Source organism: Astatotilapia calliptera, chromosome 20 (genome assembly GCF_900246225.1).
Source record: "Astatotilapia calliptera chromosome 20, fAstCal1.2, whole genome shotgun sequence".
Lineage (NCBI taxonomy): Eukaryota > Metazoa > Chordata > Actinopteri > Cichliformes > Cichlidae > Astatotilapia > Astatotilapia calliptera.
Genome location: NC_039321.1, coordinates 21,305,722 through 21,332,805, shown reverse-complemented (window position 1 = coordinate 21,332,805; position 27,084 = coordinate 21,305,722). Strand labels below are relative to the sequence as shown.

General features: G+C 44.2%; 1 protein-coding gene across 2 annotated transcripts; it reads left to right on the top strand.

The window, feature by feature from the left end:
• The first annotated feature begins 280 nt into the window (after positions 1-280).
• Positions 281-22,876, top strand: epha2b (eph receptor A2 b). 2 transcript variants are annotated; one of them, XM_026153822.1, is made up of 17 exons: positions 281-537; positions 1,201-1,280; positions 2,767-3,415; positions 13,870-14,025; positions 14,384-14,728; positions 14,911-15,038; positions 15,324-15,495; positions 15,572-15,668; positions 16,386-16,441; positions 16,561-16,686; positions 17,406-17,591; positions 17,704-17,765; positions 17,929-18,138; positions 18,246-18,395; positions 18,520-18,713; positions 19,588-19,743; positions 21,112-22,876. In XM_026153822.1, exons 1-17 carry the CDS (start codon positions 372-374, stop codon positions 21,218-21,220), a joined length of 3,042 nt encoding a protein of 1,013 aa, XP_026009607.1. In that variant the 5' UTR covers positions 281-371; the 3' UTR covers positions 21,221-22,876. The 2 variants fall into 2 exon arrangements, with proteins under 2 accessions (XP_026009607.1, XP_026009606.1); XM_026153821.1 differs by having other exon boundaries at positions 17,406-17,603.
• The last annotated feature ends 4,208 nt before the right edge of the window (positions 22,877-27,084 follow it).

The window sequence follows — 27,084 nt, the reverse complement described above, 5'->3', positions numbered from 1 at the left end:
TTAGGAAATCTTAAAAAAATTATTACTAATGTAATTTTCATTGGAGGGTAATAGTTCTGTCCTCTAACCCTCCTCTCTCCCAGAGGCTAACAGTGCTTTGCCCTTTTAGTGCAATTTGAGGTTGATTGCACACAGAAATATTTCAGGTTTTCTCTGGAAACTTGCACCAGGCTGTACTAACTGTGATAAGCTCTTCGAGATGTTCGTGATGGTTTGTTTGTAATTATGAAATGTCCAACAGTCCCTAAGTGCCTCACCACCCCACTGCCATTCACTCCCACCTCTGGAAACGCTAAACACACCATGCACGCACACTCACACAAACACACATTCCATCGGGCGGAGTCCGTGACGTGTCGTGCTGTTTGTGAATGAGCTGCAGCGAGCTGTGCTCACCTCTCAGAGTCCCAGCCAAGCCCAGCAGCGGAGAGAGGAAGGAAAAGTTTTTCCAAATGGATTTCTTTGGTGGAATCAAACGTTATTTGTTTTCATACGTACTTCTCAGTGGCATATTTATTACAATACAAACTAAAGAAGGTGAGTGACTTTTTTTTTTTAAGCAAATCATTTAAAAACCTGGTTGCATTAAATCTGTCTGTGAGATTTTGCTTAAGGAAAGCACGCGTGCCATGCGGGACACCAACTTAAAAGTTGTTGTTTTAACAACCAGGAAATATTCTTCAAGCTTTATGACAGTCCTGCACTGCTCTGTCTCTTTCTTTATTTCAATGTTTTATTTGGATAAAAAAAAGAACTTCGCGGAGTTTGGTTTGATTATTAACCATCAGCAATGCTGAGACTTCGTGTGCGCTGCAGTAAACCACGTCGCACCAGCAGGTGAAATCTGCCACAATTTGAGTGATTTTTTCCCCCCCTCCCACTCCTCTATATTAAAAGAGGAATAATAGATTTCAACACGCTGACTCGAGTATATCAAAGTTTGCTGGCATGTGGCAAATGAAACGTCTAATATTCATGCAGCAAGCTGCCGCTCTTATTTAACTAAAATCTGATCGCTTCTTTAGTCTAAGAGCAAAACTCCAACTTATTCATGGCTTCTTATTTACAGATATCTCTTCTGAGGAATCAAAAGTCTAATATTTTTACTTATTTCAAACCAAACAAAATGTTTTCTGGATAAATATATATTTTAAAATAGGTGCATTCTCACTTACTGAAATTGTTCTCGTGTCTCCACAGAAATGCTTTTGGACATGAGGGCGTCAGGAGATGAACTGGGCTGGCTGACTTGGCCCTTAGATCAGGGAGAGAAGACCGGGGTGAGTAAAGCTCTGCTTCTGGTTTCTCCTCCAGCTCCCACGTTTCCTGTTGGAATTTGCCTTAAAGACAAATCAGCGTGGAGAAAATGCACGGAAAGGCTCCAGCTGAATGTAGACCCTCCAATTTGATGACATTTGACTATTTGACTCCTGTGGTTAGATGTGGAGCGGCTGCTGTGTGTGTATGTTTAGTTTTTTTTTTTTTTTTTAATGAAAATCAGTTAACCTTATATGCGATAGAGTAGCAGGATCCTATCAGGAACTGCATCCAAGCATGTCTGGACTATACCAAAAGCTTAGGCAGACAGAATAGCTGCTAGCGCTCAACTGGGAATACTTGCGGCTTCTTGTGGTTTGAAGGCTTCAGCTCCAGAATTGTATGTCAGAGAGCAATTAACTTTTAAAGTTTGCAGCATGTGGTGCCTCTCTATTTTTTATTTTTTATTTTTTATTTTTTTTGGAGAGGATGGGTTTAGGATGGAGGGGAAAACGTAAACGTCTACATTTAGTGCAGTGCCCGGCACATTATTACACCAGTGTACTAGAAACATATAATGCCTTCCGATTGGGCTGCAGTTTCACAGTAATTGACCAGTCAGGCTCATGCAAATTCACAGCAAATGGCTTCATTTCATGTACTGATGAGTCAAAGGTATGTGCAAGCGTGTTTGTGATGGCTCACCCAAATTTCTTGAAGAGAAAAAAGAAGAAGAAAAGAAATAAAACCTTTACATAAGTTTCACTTTTTCATTAATCAGCCTCAGGTGTTTTAAGGGCCCCTTGTAAAAATTGTGAAAAATGTTCACCAGCTGTTTTATAGATGTGTGGGTTCTGCTGCTGCACATTTAGTTTATATGCACAGTCACACAATCGGCCAGCTAAGCACATTTTTTTTATTTTTTAATTAATAGGACAGGGGCTACATGCAGAGACTAAACCACAGCCTCTGTCTCCGTGGGGCCAGTTGTTTCTCAGGAGCCAAGGTTTTGTTAAAACTTGCTGTGACTTTTTTTTCCACCAGAAATATTTGTGGCACCATTTAATATGCAAGCAGCAAAGCTATTTGGGGAACATGCCAACAAGTAGCCAGAGGGGGGAGGAAAAAAAAAAGAAAGAATTGGAAATAATTTGGTATCTTTGCAATGTCAGAAATGCTCATGCTCATCAGCCCCTGAGGTTTGCTGTATTGTTATGCTGCTCGTAAAGTGCAGTTTTCCATGTCCCAGAAATGTGTTATTGCTGTGAAGCTGTAAAAATATTCACAGGGAGTAATTAGCAATTTGTGGAGCATGGCTTCCCTGACACACACTCATACCGTTCATACAGTAGTACAATAGCTGAACCCTTATGAGGAGTGCAATAGAGCCTTTTTCCTTTGCTGTCTTGGTAGTTTTGGTTTGCACATGCTTATGGGCTGCCCAGGGCTCGGTGTTCGTACCTCTTAACCTTTTTCGCTTGTTTGTGTGTGTGTGCTCTTATTCTTTAGTGGGAGGTTGTCCAGAGGACTCTAAATGGCTCTCAGTTCTACACGTACTCCATCTGCAACGTGGAGGAGCGTGAGCAGGACAACTGGCTGCGCACCACCTTCATCCAGCGGCATCCATTGGCCTCGCGGGTTTTTGTGGAACTTAAGTTTATCGTACGCGACTGCAACTCTTTCGACGGAGCCTCGTTAGTATGCAAGGAAACCTTCAACCTCTATACGTCTGAATCGGATGCAGATGTGGGCACCACCTTCCGCAAGAGCCAGTTTAAGAAGGTGGCCACCATAGCTCCGGATGAGATCACCGGCAAAAATGAAATGCACATCAACACAGAGACGCGAGTGGTGGACGGGCTGTCTCGAAAAGGTTTCTACTTGGCCTTTCAAGACATCGGAGCCTGCATCGCTCTTCTCTCCGTCAGGGTCTTCTACAAAACCTGCCCGGGCACCGTACAGAATCTCGCCACGTTCCCTGAGACGGTGGCCGGAGGTGAGAACCAGCCACTTACGAAAGTGAGCGGGGTATGCGTGGATAACGCAGCCAGTGAGGAGTCACCTCGCATCTACTGCACCGAGGAAGGGAAGTGGGCGGTGCAGGTCGGACAGTGCCAGTGCAAACCGGGCTACGAAGAGGTTAAAGACGCATGTCAAGGTGAGCACATGCGATTGAGTCTCTGGAATTCTCAAAGTCTTTCTGTCTACAGGCGCTTCGTCTGGGTGTAAACCAGGATTTGCTTCCCAGGAGAGTGTGCTTTTTAAAGCACCCATCCAGCATTAGTCACTATTTACCTTTATTTTAATTGCCACGGGGTGTAAAACAGGCCTGGATGGCAGAGTGTGGATCTTCATGATGGGTATTATTATTGTAACTCAGTGGAATTCTGCCTTTGGCTAACATGGTTCTTTTTTTGCAATGGAAGGAATGTTGAGGCCTACTTGTACATGCCCTGGCATTATCCCTGACCTTGAACTGATACCTGTAAAATTAGGAAAAGTGTTTTTGGGTTTCACTATGACTAACATGTGCAGTTCTAAGGAAAGAGTCATGTGAAGCACTTTAAAGCCTTTGTGATATGGAGGCTTAAGTTGGGAGAAGAGGTTTCGAGTCAGGTTGTACTTGACGTATTCATTTTTCATCGCTGGTGAATCTCATTTGGTAACAAAAAATATTTGAAAACATATCTTTTAAATAAAGAAACCTTTGGGTTGGAGTCACGCTCAGCTTTCAAATCACATATTTTAAAGTCTTGCTCAAGCACATGGCCCTTTCATGGTTCAGGGCTTACAGCATGTTGCATCAGGTTGATTTCCTGCCACCTCATTATCACCTGCTCTTGTTATCTTTTGAGTGTGATATGTCGTCCAGTGATACATCTGTCCCTTTGCCTTTGTAGTTGTGGTGCAGTTGTGCCTAAAGTCCTGCAAAAGAAGGGTTTTATTATTGCGGTGAGGGCTGTCAGAGTGACTGAAAGTGATCAAAGAAGCTGGGAGGCTACTGTACTGTGATGGATTAGCATCTTTAAAGATGGTTTGGGGAGGGGGGGGGGAGTGGGAGGCGGCAGGAGGAAGCTTTTTGAGCCTCACTCACTTTGTTCATATAGAGCGTCACAGAGTGCTGAAGCCCTCCTCTTATGTGTGAACGGGCAAGTTGGCTGCATGTCGCCCTGTCTGCATCCATGTCTTGATCCTCCTCCCTCTGTTGTCACAGATTTACTGAGCTTCCACTGTGGGGTGTGTGTGTGTGTCTGACTTGAGCAGTGTATATGAACATATTGCACAGCCCGGCATGCAAGGACCTGTTCAGATCCGTTTCCATAACTGAACACCTGAAGACTCGGGAGCCTCATTCTCTGCTGCTCGTGACACTTGCTCGTACCCACCCACATGCCTGACCTGAATCACTCGTATACGGGTATGAATACCTCTAATAGACATCTGAAAGACATTTTGGGGGGCAGCGGTTGTAAATCCACCTGTGGCTCTGTAACAGATCTACTTTCCCATTTAGTTCCCCCACCAGTGGCAAAGAGCTGTTTTAAAAGCGATTACGTTTTCTGTCAGTAGATCATTTTTAGCTGCAGGAAAGTGGCAGGTAAGATGATTAGGGAGGAGAAGCAGGAAGGAATGAGCGAGAGAGAGGGGTCATGCAAAAGCGAGAAGCTGTGTTTAGAGGAGGGGGCGTGATTTTTTTTTTTTTTTTTTTTTTTTTTTTTAAATGGAGAGAGGAGAGGAATGTAAAGGTAGGAGAACAATGGAGTGCTGTGTTTCCCACTGCATGGCCGGTGGAGCACACCTCCACCTCCTCTCCCTCGTGGTTGATACATTCCTGATCGGTTTGCTGAGGAGGAGCCTTCCAGCATTACTCCAGACCTGTGGAATTCCCAGGAGGGGGAAGAGCAGCTCCGGGTCGAGCCCTCACATAAAGATGACTAAACAAAGAACCCCCCCCCCTCCCCTCCCCCCCAAGGGGGAAAAAAACTACCAGGATGAAGTTAAATGAGAGGCCTAAGATGCATGAGGGCAGTTGCAGATGAAGGTGGAAATGAATCACAGAGCTGCAGTGTGGGCCAAGATGAATGGTTCAGAGAGCTTAAAGTGGAATATCCTACCGACGCACAGTTAATCATTCTCCCCGCTTCTTTCCTGTGTGGAGCGCTGTTACGGGAGAAACCACAAAACTTCAATTGTGGCGCTTTTTCGTACTTGGGTTGAAAGTTTCCATGTTCGGCGATGTGTTCACTCACTTTTATGACTCCTCGCTCTTCCCGTGGGACCTATTAAATAGAAACCTGTGACTTCATCTGGTTTTTGTCTCCCGTCTCTTCATCACAGCTCCTCACTGTGGTACTTTTTTGGCTTGGAGATCACTCTCTGTCAAACTGTACCGCAGGGATCTTTTTCCCCCTTTTCTTTTCTCTCCCCCCCCCCCCCCCTTTTTTTTAAACCTCTGAGTTTTTGTTGTTGTTGTTTTTTCTTTTTTCTATTTGGTGTGTGGCGCTGTTCTCTTGGTGGCCGTCGATGCTCATCGTAACGACAGAACCGAGCAAACAGACCCTGAAGATAAAACGCATCGCTTCCTGCACTGCACTGAGTGTTTAGAGCAGTTATTGTAAACGTTTTTATGAACTGGTTGTAAATCATATGAGTCAGCAAGGCTGACAAGACGGGTTTTTTTGGGGGGGTGGTTTTTAAAATTGGGACACTTTTAGATACTTTACAAGTGTATATTTTGTAAAAAAAAAAAAAAAAAAAAATCTTTTTACATTTTTTTTAAATTAATCTTTTTATTTAATACTTAAAAATTTTCAAAAAAATTGTATTTAAAAACCCACTTAATCTAAACTGTAAATAGAGCACCGAGGAAGCTTTCTTTGATTGTTTCCCTTCACCATCTGCTATGGATCAGGATGCTGTGGAAATAAACTTTGCTTTTTTTTTATTCTGTGGGGGGGAAAAAAATCACAACTTTCTTTCAATTACCTGGTCAGTCTTTTAAACCTCAACACTTTCCCCTTGTGACTCACTTTTGACACTGACAGTTTTCCTCTGCAGCCGATCACGCCCTTCCTTACCCACAGTCCTCCCTGGCACAATGCAATGGCATACCCGTTGCACCTCCTCAAAGGATCACAGCTGGTCCTCTGGTTTTTGTGTCTAAGTGCCCTGGTCCACACCTCCTCGGTCGCTCTAAAGCCTCAACAAATAAGGCCTAATCCCATATTATGGTTTACAGAAGACGCTATAGAAAAAGACACGCAGTGTGGAATATTTGGACTGCTGAGGGCACTTTCGGTGGAACAACTGTTTCCCCGAGTTCCAGTAAAGTTCCGACTCCTCTCTCCACAAAGGTTCCAGTAAACCATTTTCTCCCCCCTCCTGATGTCTGTGTCCGTGTTTCCGAGCTCGTCCTCAGCTGATGTAACAAACAGTTGGTGACTGTTGTAATTGTGACTGCATGCTGTGGTGAGTGATTTGTATGGGTAGTAATTGACTTGGGTGTGTTTAGTCTTTTTAAGCAGAGTAACTACTGGTTCTGCTTGCTTTTTTGCCTTTGTGCAATCTCTCTTTTTGCCGTCCTCTGCCCCCTCTCTCCCAAAATCCTCCCTGTCCCTGAAGAGTCTTTCTATTTTAGCCTCAATTTTCCGCCCTCTCATCTCGTATTTATTTAATAGTTTCTTATCTCAGCGGATTATTTGCATCGTCATTTTATCGCAATTTACTCCCGAAACGCGCTCTGTTGCAGAAGCTGCCCCAAGTACAATAAACTTACAGACAAACAAAAAGTCTTTCCTCCACGTCTTGTGTTCATGTCTCCTGTGAAATCACTGAGTGGCTGTTATTACTGGCCGGGGTTCAGGTCATGAATATGACACCAATAGAGTTTAAACATCCCGTTTCACACGGCTATGATGGGACTATTTAGACTGTGTACAATTCTCATCTCAGCCCTTGATAAATACATTTCTCCGCAAGTGGCTCGTAAAGATAAATAGAAGCTAAATTAGAACAAGTCTGCCAATGGGAGAGTTTTTAGTGGACGGGGAGAGGAAAAAACAACTGGCTTCATGTAATGGTTAAGCCATAAACATTTGATGGAAGTAAATTATTTAAAAACAAAATACTTGATCTAGCATTTGCAATCTAAAATGTCAGAGATCGACACTTCAGTAGATGTAAATCTTTTAATCTGGTTGCGCTGAGAGCCAGCTGGTTCCTCATGGTGACTGCAGACTTATTAAAACAAAGGTGTTGTGCAATTTCACTCAATCTGATGGTGACTGTGCAAAGACGTGAACACGGCACCACTCCTCAAGATGACAGGGATTTCATTTAGCTGGCTTAAAGTGGATTTTACACAATGGAATCATCTCACTCCTGCAGGATAATCCCCACACTGAAATTTTCTGCTCTACCAAACTCCTTTAACCTTTGATCCCTGTGGCTGATCTCCAAAATAGGGGAAAAAAGGGGGAAAATTGCTTAAGTCACAAACTCGTTGGACAATGCTGTTCATTTAGATGCACAGTCTAGATATAACCTTGGCTATAAACCCACTGTGATTACACTGATTTACTTTGGATTTCTCAGATCTTACGCCAAGCTAACGTCTGCCTAGCGGGCTGAACTTGAGTGAGCTGGTTAGGTAATGGGGGTGGGGGTGGACTTTCAAGTGGTGTCATGCACAGTCTTGTTGGGCCACGCTTTTAGTGAGCAGAACACTGGCAGTTAATTCAAACAAGATGACAGAAAATGTAGCACAAGTTTTTAATGTGGACTGCAGCTAATCATACTACTGTGGTTTAAAAAGTGTGACTGGTGTTGCGGTCGAGCCGTGGGGCACTTCATGATTTTATTTAAAAAAAAAAAAAAAAAAATCTGTGGTGAATACCTAACCCTACAGTGGCCCTGAGAGGTCAAACCAATTGCAACTCAAGAAAACACCAGCAAATAGAAAAACACAATGGAAGTTAAATAAAACTCAACAGTGTTTTTGCGGAGACATTAACGTGACAGAACAGTTGCGTCTAACCTTGTGAGGGCGAAAAAGTTGCAGGTAATGCATGTTTTAATTCATATAATGCCGTAGATGCATGTTTGCTATTAGCCATTTCCTGTTAGCTTACTTCCACAGCTGTTCCATCACATTATTTTCTCCCCCTAAAATTTGGGAGTTTTTCTGCACAGCCTTTTTTCTATTTCCGTTGAGTTTTATTCAACTTCCGTTGTATTTTGTGTACTTTGTGCAGCTTTTTTTTTTTTTTTCTTGGTTGGTCTTTTCTTAATTTGCAGTGTGTTTGAACTCTCAAGGCCAGCATACAGTACTAACCACTTAAAACACTTGCTGAAAATTCAGTGAGTTCTAATGATTTTAATTGTAGGCAGACCTCCTGCCTCCGAAACATTTAGAAGATGTGCACTGTAACAATATGGCAGCCACATTAAGGTTTAGCTAGGCGAAAAATGCAGTTGTAGTCACTTGAGCTGCAGAATTAAAGACCAAAGTCTCTCACATTGTCCAAGTTAAATGAAGGAGTTAGTAGGCAGTGGACCAAACAACTGTGAGGCACATGAGGGGGAAGCCCACTTTTTGAAACCTAAAAAATGTATAGCTTTGCATCTACAGTGTAATTAGCACAAATGGTTTCCATGCGTATTTTATTATTTATAATTAAATAATTATATGAACATTGAGGCACTGAGAACAGTGCTAGTTTTTGGATGTTCAGCAATCCTCATGTCATGGAAAACCAAAACAATGAGTGAAAAACGGGGGGGAAAAGGTTCTTTTGAACTAACGGGAAGTGTTTACTTTTCGTGTTCGTCATGACAAACAAGTGTTTTTGATTTACACGTAGTGCTGTGAATGTATTTTTAAAAAATTGATTAGTGCAGCTTTAATCGGAGTCCTCAACATTCTGACCAACACAACCAGTTTGTTTTTGCAGTCGCCTTATTTTCCAAATGTCCCTTGGCCCAAACAACTGACCCTTAGCAATTTTTAGCTTTTTAGTGTGCGTGTTGGTTGTGGTGGGGAAGTTGGGACATATTTCCTCTTGGTGACATTCCTGAGCCTGCAGGCTGTGTGTGTGTGTGTGTGTGTGTGTGTGTGTGTATGTGAAGCGCATTGTATTGTACTGCTGGTGTGTGAGGTCAGCACTTTCCTTCCCCCATGTCAGTCAGTCACCCCCACCTCCCCCAAGCACAACACACCACCCACCCGCCCTTCACTGCTAACAGGACGAGCCCACAGCGGAAACCGGAGGTCACCTAATCCCTTGGTGACTCCCCAACCCGTTGGCTCAGGGCTTTCCATTGTCGGTCGATGCCGAGCGGCCTTGCTCAGCCGCTTTCCATTTCGTTGTCCTCCCTGATAACCTTTATTGTTTATTGGTGCATTTCGGTCTCATTTTGGCCACTTCCCCTAGCCAGGAAGCAGACAGTGATCAGCATCCAGCGTGTTACCTGTTGGCTTGTTGTGGTGTAGTAAAACGGGTGTCGCGTTTGCCACGTGGTCATCTGGCTCTACCAAGCAGCTTTGCGGAAAACCACTGGAAGCTGTCTCTGTTGGCTCACCTCAACCAGTACTGGTTTCTTCGATGCATCTGCAAAACCTTAGAAACGCTGAGCACATTTCGTGTCTGCTTGACTCGACCTTTTTCTCCCAGTTTTCCTCCTCCTGTCAGTGAATCTGGGTGGACAAAGGGAGTGAGAGGCGAAAGCAGATCGGGGAATTTATTGTGTTTGTTAGCAACCCCAGATGAAAGCCTGAGAGCAATTGTAAAACAGATGTAATGCCCTTACAGCTGCTCCATTGGTCAGCTAATCCCTTTGACTAATGCTTCTCTACCCACCCACCCCCAACATGCACACATGCACACTCTGCTCTCAGCCCTTACACCTTTACTGCCTTCTGCTGTTCTCCCCTCCTTTACCTCAGTGACCCCCCCACCCCAGCTCATATTACCAGTTCACCTCCTTCAACACAGACCCCCATTGTTCCACTACCTCCGAGTACCCCAAAATGCTAATGGCGTGTTGTCACCCTACATACAAACAAAATGACATGACATATTGCAATTACAGGTTTGTCCCAAGGTGGAGAAAACCAGGGGGATGGGGAGTGTAATAAGAAGACAAGGGTACAGGCAAATGCCTTTAGTTATACTCGGGGAGCCATTCTGATTAAGATCTAGACATTGCATTTCTTGGTTGGTATTATTTTTGCAAGATGTTTTTTCTTTTCTGTTCACTGGCTGTAGTTCTGAATTTATCCTTTCTGTCTCCCTCCTCCTCACTGCGAGCATGTGTTTGTTTTACTTGGCCACTGACTCCCTGTAAGCCATGCACAGTTTAACTCACAATTGCCCTGAGGCAGACATGACCTTACTGCCTTTAAAAAGCCCTGCACTGGCTTCAATTGTTGGGGGACCAGGGGGGTTTCCCCTTACCATGTGCTGCCCGAGTCCTGAGGGCCGATTCCTGTTGTTGAGCCACCATGTTACCCATTCATCCATCTTTCCGACCGTGCATTCATCATTTCGGCGCCTCCATCCATCTTAACTTCAGCTGACAAGCCTTATGGGGTGGCCATCGGAGGCTCCCACTCCAGAGCCACTCAGGCTCCCAGCAATGTAGCGGGCCCCTGCACTCACTCTCAATAAACAAACACAGAGCCACTCGAGGCACACGGGGCCTCTCAAATGACAAACAGTTCCTTTCTTTGTAGCTACAGGGAGGGGAAAAATGGCCAGTCTAACTTTGTGAAATGTTTCAACTCTGAAGAAGCTGGCTGAGAGACATTTGTATACACGATCATTCATCTAAGGAGCCCCCCCTCTCTTTGTGGGTTTAGTGCCTCTGTTCGTGTTGGGTCAACACATTCTGGCTTCCTTTTGGGTTATTATTCTGTCTCAGGTCTCTGGTAGCCACAGCGGCAGTTCTTCTCCTGGTCACGCTCCCCTTATGCTTCCATGCTTTGATTGGCTGCTTTAGGAAGGAAGTCTGCGTCAGTCTCACACTTCCTGTTTCCTGTTGTGTCCAGCAACAATCCAAAGCCCCTCTCTCCACCTTCTCCGTGGAACAAGGAAGTTGTCTTTCACCGGACTTTTCTCCTTTGTCGAGGAATCCTCTCATCAAATACCTCAGCAGAGAATCATCTACTTTCATTTACCGTCAGTGACTCAAATGTTCATGATACACAAACTCCTTGACCTTTTTTTGTTACAGCGGAGACCTGGGCTGAAAATGAATCTGCTCTCAAGGCGCTCTGGTACAGGCCTCCTGTTGGGTGGTGTGCGCTGGAATGCATCTTGATTATAGAGGGGACTCGCAGAGTAAGGCCATCATCTCCGCAGGCCTGACCACGATGCATTGCAGCCGGCACTGTAGCGCCAAAAAGAGGCTAGTCCTCCTCTTTTCAGTTGCCATGTGGCATTCCGGCTATTCCCATCTGCAGCGCTTGGTTGTTTGTATGTTTTCTTTTTTTTTCTTCTTTCAGCACTTGAATGGCATGGCATTCTCTTTGCCTGTTGGTCAGCGGTGAATAGCAATGTTAATGGGTTAGCTGGGAGGCTTTTTAGAGGCGACCGGGAGGAGAGAAAGGAGAGGAGGAAGGAATTTGGGGATTACGAGGAGGAGAGGTAGGGGTATGAATTGGGGTTTGAGGCAGCAGCTGTTCCCCCTTCTCAATGAGCGAGTTCACCCTTCCCCGTCTCCTTTCTTTCTCCCCTCTTTTCTTCAGTCCTCAGCAGGATACAGTATTTCTTCTGTCCCCTTCACACCACCTCTCTCCTGCCTCTCCTGTCCTCTTGCCTCGTCTGCGTTAATGAGTAGCAGTAGCTGTTGGTGAAACAGCTGGCTGAGACAGAAACGAGGCGCTGTCTTGAGGGAGGATTGAGTAACGCGTAAGCCTGTTGGCCAAACTTAAAAAACAAAACAAAACAAAATACCTCAAGCTGAGCTTTTTCTGTCTTCTAATCCTTATATAACACACACACCCGTTCACAGCAGCGCAGCTCCCAACCCGCAAAGATCGAGGAAAAAAACAAGCGAAGCTGGAGTGAAATGTACGGTTTATTGAGGAAATCCCCTTGATATATCTTAAACAGAGCCACAGCCATGTGCTGTCTGTGTGTGTGTGTGTGGGCACTTGTAGGTTGCAGATAAACTTTGACTCAATTCGACCTCAGTGAAAGAATTCTGCGTGAATCTGATTTTTATCGTCATCCTCGGCTCTCCTTTATAAGTCGCCCCTGTTGGAACACGTACATTTTGCCTTTGATTTGAATGTTTTGTTGCTTTTCCTCTGTCAGCGGCGTTAACCACAGTCTTTGAATATCATGAAAGGTTCTTACATTGTCTGATCTCTATTTCTAGCACCTCTTTTGAATTTTTTTTTTATCACTTGAACCTTTACAAGTGAGAAAATGTAAAGGTCTGTCATTACTCATTAGCTATTTACTCCAGAAATACAACTTGGAACAAAGGCAGAGATGTCTTATTTTGTGTTTCTGTGTGTGTGCGTGTGTGTGTGTGTGTGTGTGTGTGTGTGTGCGCGTGTGTGTGTGTGTAGTTGAACTGACTTAGAGGGATGTGAACAGGTGACAGGCAGTAGACATAATCCCTGTTCTGATGTCAGCTTGTCCCATGTGTCCAAGGCTGTGCTTTGCATACATGTATGTGTTTTCTGTGCATGTGTTCGGTGCACACATGAATGCGTGTGTGGATGAATGTGCAACGGCGTGAGGACACGAGCGGCAGCAGGCGTTGGAATGCTCTCGCGGAGTTAATGGGGAGCCATCTCGTTTTCACTCCCCTTTATGGCACGCTCTCTCTGAGATTTCACACCACATTAAGTTCGTATTTCACCGCGGCTACGCACAGCTGGACCCCTACCTGCGTCTCTTTATTCAGAGTTGGACGTGTGAAATCGGGTGTCATCTTATCTGAGCGATACAGTTTCAAAGATCTGCATGTGGTTCTGTAAAAGGAAAAAAAAATAGAGATGATGGATTGTCAGGCGCACGCGGATGCAGTTTTGGGCTGATTCTTGGTGTTTTTAATGAAAGCTGTTGCTTCCATTCCTCTCTCCCGTTGCAGCACTGAAAACCTAAGTATCGTCAAATGTGGCATAACTGGTTGTGCTTTGAGAGACGGTGAGAAGCCAACAGTGGAGTGAGGGAGGAGGCGTTAGTAGTTGAAGAAGTAAAGGGCAGGAGTGCAGGCTGGGTTGGGCTCATCTGAGTATTTTAATAAGTAGAGCCAGCACCATGCAAACTCTTGCACATGTTTTCCCTACAAAATATCTTTCACTTGGAGGTGGCTGAGGCTGAGGAGGTAGAACAGGCCATCTGCTAATTGGAAGGTTTGATCAATCCCTGTCTGCAACCAGCCAATTACTGAGCCCTGTATAAATGTGACTTTTAGTCTTGACATGTCAACTTAGCCTGATTGTGTTGCACATGAGGTCAAAAGTTCACAGCATTGCTGCTCTATTGACGGGTGTAGAAAGGTCTGGAGAAACTAGCTTTGCATTGTCATTTGGGATGCTGCCTGAAGTCATTTGTTGTTCTGCTGCTTATGCAAATGTCGTCTTTGTCTCTGCAGAATGTCGGCCTGGCTCTTTCAAAGCGGAGGCATCGAGTGACGCGTGCGAGCCATGTCCTGCCAACACCGATACGCTGGAACATGGTGCTGTGCTTTGTCCCTGCAAGGATGGCTTCTTCCGGGCCCCAACCGACCCCACTACTGGACCCTGCTCAGGTGAGACCCGTGGAAGGAAAAAAAGAAACATTTGAAATGAGGATGTGTTTGCTACTCAGCCAGTGCAACCAGTGCCATTTCCACACGTGACCTTTCCAGTGTGTAATCAAAACAGACATTTTAAAAGTGACTGTGAATCCTTCAGGATGTGCAGGGGTGTGTTTATGGTTTTGAACTGGCAGCATGACTTTCAGCTGACACCGGACATGTTTAAAAGTTATTTTTATCAAACTTCTAAAAAAAAAAGAAGTATATTTCCAGTCATAGCTGAAAAAAAAAATCCCACACATCTGGCATCGTGTGCTTCTCTTCTTCGTTGCTCTTAATGCTGCGTGCATTTCAAACCTGTGCTCACCAGGCCCCCCCTCTGCACCACGAGATCTTTCGGCTGTCCGTCAGCCCTCCGTGGGAAGACTCATCCTCTCCTGGACCCCCCCTGAAGACACCGGAGGTCGTAATGACATCACCTACAGCGTGGAATGCCAGCGCTGCGATGGGGTTGTGTGTCAGCCCTGTGGGGAGAGAGTTCGCTATGAGCCGGGGAGCACGAAGCTGACTGAGGCCAGGGTGTCAGTGAGCGAGCTGGAAGCTCACCTCAACTACACCTTCATCGTGCAGGCGCACAGCGGCGTGTCGCAGTTGGCTAGTGAGGCTCAGCGGCCAGCATCCAGGAGCAATGTCACTATATTTCTGCACTACACAGGTGAGCACAGCTGATATGAAGCAGCAGTGTGGGGCTATCTGTGAGGTAGCGACAACTCCACAGGTTGAAAGATGAACTGTCGGATTTCAGCTCTAAAGTCTATTATTTTATCTATTGTTTCTTATATCCTCTCAGCTTTTCACATCACAAAAAACCCCTAATATTCTCTACCCTCTCCTTAGATCCCCCCCAAATTACCACAATGCGACTGGTGGGACGGACCTCCACCAGCCTGGCTCTTTCCTGGGATGTATCCCCTCGACCACGTGCCCAGCTTCACGTCCGGTATAAACTAACTTACCACAAGAAGGTGAGCATCTTTTGTTTTTCTCACCAGGAATGCCCTGAAATCAAACTTTGTCTTATGTATCATTTTGGTTTTGTGTCAGTGTATGTGTGTTTCGCATGTTGTTTAAATAACAGATCCACTGGATCTATTTTGAATATTCATAATTATATCACGAGGCATAAATTTTCAAAATCAGACATCGCCGTTTTGGCCATAAGCTTAAGCCACTAATATAAATGGCTGCAGGATCACGTCTTCTGCAGTAACACTGGCTGCTTAGATCACATTTCTTCCTCTGCCTCCCAGGATGACAACCTTGATAAGACTACCTACACCGTGCTCACGCTCGACAAGAACTCTGCGCAAATCAAAGATCTGGCCCCGGGTACGGCCTACCTGTTCATTGTGCAGGCCCTCGGCAGCGATGACAACTCCGAAGGCTCCAGAATGGAGGAGCATTTCGAGACCTTGACTGAAGGTACTTAGCAGAATCCCTCTACAAGTTTCACTAGTTTCATGCAGATGTGTGCGTCTAACCTTGTTTTCTCTTCCAGGAAGCCCGTCTCAGAACTACACTGTCTTATTAGTGGCGGCAGTTGGGGTGGCGATGATGCTGATCGTAGTGTTCGCGTTCCTTTTCTTCCACAGACGGTCAGTAAACGTCCCGCTCTGCTTCCCTTCCCTCCACTCTCTGTCTGCTAACCGGTCAGAATAAGTCCTCCTCCACCAGCTTCCTCCCTCATTCTTCTGCTTTTCCTTTTTGAGGGGCCTCCAAATGGCCCCCGCATTCATCTCTCCTCACCTCTCACTTTTTCCCTTCCTTTAGCCAGCTTTCTCTTTCTATTTATCTGGATTTGTGTCCCAGCATTCACTGGCGAGGAATTTGCGTTGAATGTGCCTTGTCATTGCTCAATGGTGATATTCTAGTGAGTGTTGGGGGGGTAGTGGGGGGGCCCTTGAAAGGAAATTTGCCCAGAGTGGTACATTGTTGGTGATAAGAGGGGCTTGGTTCTTTCTGCACCAGGCCACGGGTACTTTGTCAAAGGTGACCTGGGTCTCTGCTGTAGCAGATTGTACTGTAGCCCGCCTGTCTACCTCCCTCCCTCCCCTCCTGCTCGTCTGTCTTTCAGTCTTTAAATCAGCTTTGCAAACACAGCCTATCGACAGCCGCTATCAAAGGGCCACTTCTTTCTGAATGGATGCATTGCAGCAGTGAAAGCCTTAGAGCAAAAGAAAAATTGCTACAAAGGTTGCCATGTGCTCTTGATGTTAAAGGAAGGAAATAATAAAGAGATAAAGTAGGGCATTAATTTGCAGATGGATTTTTAAAAATTTATTTATTCCTTTTTTTGTTTGTTTTGTTTTTAGAAAAAGGAACTCTCACACCAGGCAAGGACCAGAGGACACGTACTTCTCCACCCCAGGTAAAATTAAATAAAATTCTCCCACCTTTCTGTCTCATTTCAGTGAATTGACTTGATTTATTTGTCGACCTACAATAACAGTGTTTGTTGTTGTTGTTGTCTCTTCCTTTGGTTGACAGAACAATTGAAGCCTCTGAAAACCTACGTGGATCCACACACATACGAGGACCCCAACGTGGCCGTCCTCAAGTTTGCCACCGAAATCCACCCCAGCCACATAACCAAACAGAAAGTCATCGGAGCTGGTGAGTGACAGCCCTGCTGAGACAGTCTGTTGTGGGTCTTAGCTCTGAGACGTTGAAAGATTTTTCAAATCCCCCAAATTCGCTGTTTACATTGTGCATTTTCCACAGCTTAGCAGGGTGACTGACGGTGGTTACTTCAGTGAGATTAACATCCGTCAGGCTCGCACAACAAGTTGAGACATTTTATTGTCTTGGCTGTGGCACCTTTTTTGTCGTGGCTCAAGTTGACAGCACACTTACACAAAAAAGGAACTGTTGCAAGAACGGTGTTTTGGAACGATATCAGAGCACCTTCCTGAGCGCTGTCGGCTTTTTTTTTTTTTTTCTTTCCATTTTCTGCCCCACATGATGATACGTTTACTCAACTGCGACAAACTTTTACCCTGTAAGCAAACGGTCTTTTCCAACACCCGCTTCCCACGACCGCGTGCCCCCCACCCGTTCTCCTCTCGTGACAGCTGATTCCCATGCCCACCCCCCACCACCACTCTGAACTACAGGCTAATAAAACGACAACAGAGAATCAGGCTCTGAGAACACACCTCTATGAGAGAGCCCCGGGCAAAACAGCCGCACAGACTTCCTCATTTTCAATCTGTAGCACAGCCAAACCCCTGTGGGTAAACTCTTGAGATGTATCAGATGCATGTTCCAATATTGGGCATCTAGTTTTCAACTCAAGTGTCTGAGTGATGGTGTTTTTTCTTTTTTTGTTGCAGGGGAGTTTGGTGAGGTGTACCGCGGTATTCTGAAAGCGCCGGGGAGGAAAGAGGTGGCAGTGGCTATCAAGACACTGAAGCCTGGCTACACCGAGAAACAGAGGCAGGACTTTCTGAGCGAGGCCTCCATCATGGGCCAGTTCTCCCACCAGAACATCATTCGCCTAGAGGGAGTGGTTACCAAATGTAAGGGTTTCTGTGAGTTTGGCCGCTTCTTTTCTAAGTTTTATATGTTTCAGTTGTTTTGGTGCAATGGAAAGATGTGTAATTTATTATTCTTGGTGGCTTCTTTGTGCAGTTAAACACGCCATGATCGTAACTGAATACATGGAGAATGGAGCTCTGGATAGGTACCTTAGGGTAAGTCCACAACATACAGTTTTTACTAATGCAACTATCTCTGTGAGTATAGCCACAAAGAAGCTGTTAAAAACACAAGAACGAGCTCTGAAGTTCAGAGTTTGATCCTTTTTCTTTTTTGTTTTTTAAGTTATTATAATAACTGTTTTGTTTCTTACACCAGGACCATGATGGTGAGATTTCTTCCTTCCAGCTGGTGGGCATGCTGCGTGGCATCGCTGCAGGCATGAAGTACCTCTCTGACATGAGCTACGTCCACCGAGACCTGGCTGCCCGCAACATCCTCGTCAACAACAACATGGAGTGCAAAGTGTCTGACTTCGGCCTGTCCCGGGTGCTGGAGGACGATCCTGAGGGGACGTACACCACAAGTGTGAGTAGATGTGGGCCTTCCTGAGAGCTTTTCTCCAGCCAGAATCATCTTACCACGTTTTAAAGATCTGTTTCTTACCGTTTTTTAACATTTTTTTTCTCACATAGGGAGGTAAAATTCCGATTCGCTGGACAGCTCCAGAGGCAATAGCATACAGGAAGTTCACCTCTGCTAGTGACGTGTGGAGTTTTGGCATAGTCATGTGGGAAGTTATGGCTTTTGGAGAAAGACCTTACTGGGACATGAGCAACCACGAGGTATGTGCCAGACAAGCAAACTTCATAGAATTAAAAAAAAAAAGACCACAAAGTTTGAAGAACCCTGTCATTTTAAAGAGAAAAAACAAACAAAAAAAGGGCTAATGAGATCAACTGTTTCCAGGTGATGAAGGCCATCAATGAAGCTTTCAGGCTCCCGGCACCTATGGACTGTCCCTCAGCCGTTTATCAGTTGATGCTGCAGTGCTGGCTCCAGGATCGCGCCAAGAGGCCACGTTTCGGAGACATAGTGAGCCTGCTGGACAAGCTGCTGCGCAGCCCAGAGTCCCTGAAGACCATTGCAGACTTTGACCCACGGTAAGATTTATTTAAACACTAGGCAGAAGGCTTATAGTGCATATTTTTCTAGTGCTGACTCTACAGTGGCTGCCACTATCAGCAACCAGTTCTTGGAAAGAGCCCTTTAACCAAAACATTTGGCAATACAATAATAATATAAATTACTTTTTTTCCCTCCTTCTGTCTCATTTATGTAAACGTCCTTTGAGCTCTTTCAGCTTCCCTTCTGCTAGATGTTAGGACGGAGCCATGCGATGTGCATTGAAGACTATGCACATCATTATTAACAAGTCTGTCAGGGAAATGACTCAGTTTATTTAATAAATCAAGGCTTTTTTTTTTTTTTTAAACAGTTTGACTGACGTCTGACTGGACTTTTGTCACAGGAGTTTTAAAACGTGACTAATCTGACTCGACGCTCAGCTCAGAGTTGGCCGTCTGACTTCAGACTCAACCTTTCCTAGCTTCAAAGGAGAGCTTTAGGCAGCAGCTCAACCATTAAGTTTAATTTTACAAAATTGCAGGATGTTTAGGGTCAACTGGGGCAGTGGCAGTGTTAAGATGTTATACTTAAAAACATCAGGACACACTGACACCTTTGCTGCTGGGCTAATGGAAGAATTATGCGTGCTAAAGATTTTTTTTGTTGTTTTTCGTTCTTTTGTTTTTGATGTTTTTTGTGTGTGAGAATACATACTTTCACCTTTGTGAAAACGCATTAGAGCCAGAAACGGTGAGAAAGGACAAAGGATGCCACGCTATCTTTCGCCCCAACTCCTCCGACTGGTTTTTATCAATGGTTTCCTGCACAGTAATTGCAGTTCAGTCATCAGCCTTTGTTGTGGGGAAAGCCTGCTGATTATTATCATTTGGATCCATTTTACTTTACCAGCGTATCCATCCGCTTGCCAAGCACCAGCGGCTCAGATGGCTCTCCCTTCAGGTCGGTGTCTGAATGGCTGGAGTCCATCAAGATGAGCCAGTACAGCGAGAACTTCACCTGCGCCGGGATTGTCACCATGGAACAAGTCCTGCAGATGAAAACTGAGTAAGTGTGACATGATATTAAAGTAGCAGTTATCTTATTTGCTCACAGGTTTTAAGATTGTAGATCCAAAAGTTGCACACTTGTTTTTCCTCCCAGCCCCTGACGGACTTCTCTCGGGCAGTTCATGTATCTGTTTTCCCAAAGATGTTAAGTTTTAACAGCCAGCAAAATAGTTTGCACTCAATATAATCGCCAGCCTCGGTTACAACTTAAGAAATGTTTGAGATGGAAAATTTAATCGATGGAAGGAGAAGAAGTGGGGCTCATTTGTGGTTGGCTGACGGTGGTGGCTTGTGGTTACTGCAGTTCTTATTTTTCTTGCCCTCCTCCATCCTTTCTCTCCTCCCTCCCTGCACCCAATCACACCCGCTGCCCTGGACGGCACTTTTACTCGAGCCCCTAACAAACCGCCAGTTTTGCCCGTTTAGATCGAAGGCCTTTTGTGGCTTCTTCAACATTAAAGTAGGGGAAAGAGGGGGGGGGGGGGGAGGGAATAGGCTGTAGAGGAGCAGCAACTAGAGGAGATTACTGAATTGAAATGGATGTGATTTCTGGAGAGATTGAAGAGGTGCGCTCAGAAAGTACTCCCTGAACTCATCACAAGATGGTTGAGGCAATTAGATCTTCCCTGACTCCCCCGATTACAAAAGGGGTAATTTAATGAGATGAACTCAACGTTTCGGGAAGAAAGGCTTAGTGAAGCATATAGTATAAGGTTGCTTTAGCTCTATAACGAGGGCCAGAGCATTTTCTAACCACATGACCAACCAAAAATAAACCCCTCCACACCCCATTCTGCCACAACGTATATATGTAGGTCTTGATCTTGGGAAGATGGGCAGACTGTGAAGCAGAGACAAACCCTTTTGAAGTATTTGTCATACAGTATGGTGTGATTTCATGGCCCCATGTTTCCATCTCGGGGCATCTGGTAGCACTCTTGGAAAACCAGCAGTTATTTACAACGCGCCCTCTGCTTGCCAGACAACTGATTCATCGTCAGCAGAGAGAATCCTTGTTAAGTAATTAAGGCTGTAATTAAGGCTTTGACTTTAGGCTGCTGCTTTGCAGGGCTTTTGCAGGTTCGTGTCGTGCGCTCGTCGAGCCCCCTGTGATGTCCTTTTTATTTTTCTTATGAAAGATCAATCAAAGCCTTGGCAGACTGCACACTTGGAAAGCATCCCACGTAGGCATGAATCGGTTCAGCTCCGGGCTGGCATTTCATCACATCGAATGAGTCAGTGATTACTTCAAGGCTCGAGAGGCAGGAAGGATGTGCGTGAAAAGTGTTGGAATGTGGCCAGACTGTAAATCCATGTGGCGCTTCTCTTATATATCCTCCTCGTTGTGTGTGTGTGTCCTTTGCAGGGATATTAAGAACATTGGAGTGAGGCTGCCTGGACATTTGAAAAGAATTGCCTACAGCATCTTGGGCTTAAAGGACCAGACCAGCACACTGAGCGTGTTTGCAGTGTGATCCTTATAATGAAGGGAATTCAAATCAGGCACTGCAGCCGGCAGCCCTTTGAACTCTAAACGGAGCTGGAGCACTACTGCGGGGATGGCTTGGGATCATCAGAATCAAGAGGACTGTGCCATCCTTTCAGGCTGACTGAATAAGACAAGCTTACTGTACATTTTTTCTGATTTCTTATCTACAGGGAATGGAGCAAATACACACCGACAAATATATCAAGTAGACTGTGTATATTTGAATATCTATTTTTTTTACTATCCATAATTTCTGTACAGATGCAATTTTATCTTTCTTTTCTCTTTCTTTTCTTTTTTTCCATCTACGGTTCATAAAACGGTCTACTCCTTGGAATGCTTTACACAAATCGTACCCTGAGCTTGTTGTATCCAGTACCAAACAAACAAGCGAAGGAACAGTCAAGGTGTGATCAGCCTTTTTGTTGTGACTGTGGTCGGCAGTGATGTCACAAAATCTTCCTTTAATTGGCACCTTGCTCCATTTCCTGTTAGGCCGGCCGGTGAGGACGGAGCGCCGCAGTGGCTGAAATGAGCTTGAGCTGGCCCAGAGTTAAAGAGATGGTGTTGCCTGGGTGCATAAACACAGATGGACCTTGTGTTTTTACTGGCCGCCTCCTGGCTGTGTGCAGAAATTAAGCTATAATCTTATAAGTGATGTTTATATGAGAAGAAAAAGAGAGGACATATGTGAGGTACTCTATGTGTACAGAATCCCCCCCCTCTCTTAGTTTATAGGAACGAAAACCTACAATGAAGCACTTGGATCGAAGAATCAAGAATTGCAGTAGTTTGCAATTCCACTCAAAAGTTTCTATTGGAATGCAGCACGTTTGTTTGTAGTGTGCCGGCAAACGAAGAGGGGGAAAAAGAAAAAAAACATACCCTGGGGAAAAAAATGGTGAGGATTAAATAATGAGTGGTTGTGGTTGAGACAATTTCACACTAAATAATAGTTTGGTTTGCAATTTCAATGTCTCCTTTAGTTTTGTAAAAGCTTTACAGACATTCGTTCATATTCTTGTTGGTTTGGGTAACACGTCGACTGGATGAAGCTCTATGAATAGACAGTTGCTTGATTTCCGACATTTAAAGACTTTATCTTTTTGTTAAAGTGCCTCTTTCTAGGAGTTTAGCGAGAGTTTGCTTCCGTCTATATAAAAGAAGCGGCTCTATAACGTAGTGGATAGTGGACAGTGTGCCCCAGTGCTTTAATTGATGACTGCAATGCATTGTGTTACTGATGTACACCTTCCTTTACTTGAATTTTTAATGTATTTTCAAAGTGTATCTATGATTCTGTTGTAGCAGTTAGACACCCATCTTTGGAAAAGGGATTTTTTTTTATTACTGTGTTTTATTGATTGCAGTTACATTTTGTATAGTTTTCATGATTTCGCTATTTACCAACTACCAAACAGATTATTTTTCTAAGTTCATCACTTTCCAAAGCAGCATCTCCTACTTCTTTTGCTTTCTTCCTTCATCAAAGAGCAATTTCCTCCCTTTGTGCCTGTTGTTTTATACTGTATTTAATAGTGTATTTATTTTGAACTTGTATTTATTTATCCTGATAAACATTGAGCTGGGTTTATAATTGGAGCTTGCTCTCTTATTGTCAGTAATTTAAAAAAAAAAAAAAAAAAAAAAAAAAAAGGAAAAAAAAAAGCTGTAATGTCCCTTTTTTTTCATTCCTGGTTTCTTTTTACTGCCTTTGTTGCATTTGCGGAGCAATAAAGTCTCGAGTTTGGCAAAGCCCGTTGCATGATGGACATTAAAACAAGCAGAAGAATGTGTCTTTTAAAAGACGCCATGTTTTTACACCCACCTGGGTATGCTGATGCTATTGGGTGTTTTTAATTCTAGAGTTGGAAACTATAAAAAAAGTCCTCAACGAACTCTTTGGAAACAGATTACAAGGCTGCTCCTGAAAATGTTTTACAGGAGTTATATGATCTAATCAACATTAAAAAAAAAATCTCACATTTAACTCTGATTCCTGCATTTATTAAAAACTTATTTTAATGGCATTTAATTACTTCTTGGGAAATGATCTGATGTGTAGTGCTGTGAAATTTTACAGTAATGAGAAAAGGAAAGTTTTCACTGGACTCTCTGCAGTCCTGTGAAAAACTAAGAACACCCTTACTGCTTCCATACGAATTATGAGGGTAGGTAAAAGCCAGGTGTAACAAGTCGATGAGCTGATCATCAGCGAACACGGCATGGAGGAGTCCTGATCTCGGCTTGTTTTGAAGCCACAGGACATGACCAACTTGCAGTCATTGAGTCAACCATGAATTCCGCTGTGTATCAAAGTACTCTAGAGTCTGATATGAGGCCATCTGTGATGGCTAAAGCTTGGATTGAACTGGGTCAGGACGACGATCAGAACAGACTGACAGGAAAAAAACAAAAGTCCAGGTTTTGCAATTGTCTAAATTGCTGCAGTGGGAAAGGAGGTTATGAGAGCTGTGCTGAGAAAAATGCCCACAAAGAGGCTAAAGTCATATATAAAATGATCACATCAAGATATCGCTGCTCAATGTGGTTCTACAAGCTACTGAATCCTGGTGTGTGTATATGAGAACAAGGAAGGCAAATCTTACATCCTTATAGTATAGTCATGCATAAAAACCAGAATCAGTTTTAGCACCACAGAAAGTCTATCAATCATTTTTTAAGCATGAGATACGAGACAAAAGTGCACAATTTCCCTCTGTTAGTTGTAGTGGAAGGTCGTTTCAGTTGATTACATGTTGGCCTTTTCCCATAATGTGGTCATTAAATTATCATTTTTACGTCACTACACTGAACTCGGTGACTGATAAAGGGGGAAAAAAACAAGACGTTCCAAGTTTAGCAAAACTAATCTTAAAAAAAAGAACAAAAAACCCATAAAAACACCTGTTGAAAGGTCAGATTGTAGTTTCCACATTCTTGCAAATTCATGTGATGACAGATTACTATCATCTTCCAAATAAACTGATTCAGACAATCTGATTTAGCGGCTGGCAGGGTTGCAATCTCTGCGTCTGTCCGACTCCTCCTGGTTCTTGTCCCGTCCCGACAGCGTAACAAAGACTGTCGGGCTGGCGAAAAACAGGCTTAAAACAAAATGTGCTTACCAGAGAAGCTGAAAGGGTGACTATTAAGAGTGTCTTGTAATACAACAGAACACAGAAACAGCACCTACCTATCACTGAAAGCAGCCACGCTTTTAATTGTCTTAATTTTAAGCCTTAATACAATATAAATGGGGGAGTAATAAGAAGTTTAAGCCATGACAAAGGACATTTGCTGTTCTTTTGTTTTTATCTAACCAGCCTAAGTGTCCAGTTTAGGAGCTGCGGTTCTGCATTGTTTTCATTGTTCAATGCACCACAGGTTGCTGCTTGGTTCTTCCACACCTGTGATACTGCCTCTCTTGCTCTAGTGTCTGCACCATTATCTAAACTAACCAAAAAACTATGCAAAAAAAGTCCCAGCATGATTTCTAATACTGTAATTTTCACCTCTGCCCTGAAAATAAGAACGCACTAACTACAGATCAGCTATTTCTAAGGCTGTGGGACAGGATTTTATAAAATAAAGTCATGTATGTTAACATCTGAGCTTTTCTTTTAGTCATCAGAATGAATAAGGCATTTCTTCCAGCAGGAATGTGGGTTTGCATAAATGTAACTGATCAGCGCAGTGCACTGAGCCAGGTTCAGTTTTTTTTTTCTTTTGCTGGTCCGTTCATGTAAACGATAGGGTTATAATTTCTCCTTTTTTCTTTTTCCTTATTTATTTTTTACACGGGACCGTCTCAGGCCTCAGAGTCTGCTGTGCGTCAGTCCACATTTGAACCGTGAATGACGACCGGCCCAGCAAACTTATAAATAAAATCACTGGATCACTGAAAAAGACATCAAGGCCGTTTTATATTTGGAGCTCCTTTCTATGTGACCTTCATGGGAAATAGAAATATTGGTGTTGAAACAGGAGAATGTTGTATCAGTTTCTTTTACATTCACACACCTGCTGAGGACAGAAATTACCAATAAAATGTAACCGTGCACAAGCCCAAGAATCCAGCAAGTCTAGACATGCCCCATACTTTTCACTTCACCTTGACTGATCCACTGCGCCTTATCTGACTCACTCTAACCTTGCCGCCCACATTTTGAAAATTTATCAGCTTTGATTTACTGATGTAAAGAGGGGGGGGGGACTTAAATGCACTCTTCAGATAAGAGCCACACACTACAAGGAGGAATGTCAATATTTAGATATTGAATTAATCTGCAGGTCAGTGAAGTAGCAAGAAAAAGACCCTACAGGGCCGGAGCATGGGAACTTGGATCTGCCGCTAAGTCCCTCACGAGTCTTTGTCCTTGACTTCCAGCTGGCTGCGTGTTCTTGCCTCTGTTAAACCAATAGGACGCCTAGAAATAGTCTTGGCTTTATGTGGCGACTGTAAACTGAGAAAGTATTCCACTATTTTCCGTCCATGGCTTTAGTGTTTCACAGCGAGGTGGATTTTTTTCCCCTCTCTCTCTCTGTCTCTCTCCCTTCCAGCCGCTATGGAAAAAGAAGAGCAGAGCCACACAGTTTAACTGCTGATTGTACTGTTTGGATTTATGCAAATCCACCAAGTTGAGTTCGGTTTACGTCCCTGTCGTCGGCTGTAATTCGATTATCCTCGCTCGCCGAGGGTTGAATGTGTGGAAGTTTGCGTCTTGTCATTAGGACTGTAAATGACAGGGATGCATGGAGAGACAGACAAAGAGCAGGAGGTGGGACAGAGAGGCCTGGTGGTGAGAGTGGGGGTGGAAAGGGTTAGCTGCAGATTTGAGCCATACCAGAGCTTTACTGCAGGCCACAATAGCATGTGTGGTGATTATGTTGAAGGCTTGGCGTCCAGGGCCCGAGCCTCCCCCTGAGGACTGTTGTGCGTGGGGGCCGTGGCTTTCGCTTTCAGAGTTTTTCCCTCCTTCTTGTGGCTTGTTAGATGTCTTTGTTCTCGGGGCGAAGGTCAATTTAAAAAGAAATAAAAAGAAGTAAGGAAGGCGGAAAACATTACCCAGGCACTTTTTCATGTATGACCTCTTCCTATACCGCCGCCCTTCCTTTACTTTTTGTTGCTGTTGTTTGTTTGTGTTGTTTTTCTGGCAACTCTCAGTGTCACGCGTGGATCTGAAAACCGGCAACGCTCAGGAATTTACATCCCTGCTAATTTTAGCATCGGGTTCCTGACCAGAAAACACACGCTCCAATTTCTGTCTATATTGGTCTTCCTGCGTCTTTCCGCTGCTGTTCCTCTCAGCAGCACTCCAGGCTTTTGCAGATTATTCTGCTAAGCTAACTCTCCTCCGAGCCCCTCAATTTTCCCATTTTCACCGCATTCTCAACTAGAACATCTTACATGTCCTGATCCAACATTGCTCTTTGAACACTGCCAAAGCTCCTCTCCAGGTTTAATCCACGTGAAAACAAACTAAGCTGCTGGAATTAAACGATTTAATGAACTTGTTTAATAGGATAGTAGCTGAGGAGCAAATAATTATTACCGGCATCAAGCGTTTCCCAAACCGCACTGCTGGGATCTGTTTGATGTTAGCGCAGGGGACATGAGGGGGCGAGTGGAGAACAGTAACACATGCTGCTGCCGCTGGCCTCGTCTTTCCACAGGCTCCTTGTATATTTTGAAACGACGACCCTAAAGTCACTGCACATTTGCGATAATCACTGTGCTGATGTCATTCACTTAGAGTGAGCGTGCACACACACACACACACACACACACACACACACACACACACACACACACACACACACAAAGAAGGGCCATGAACACATTAGTGC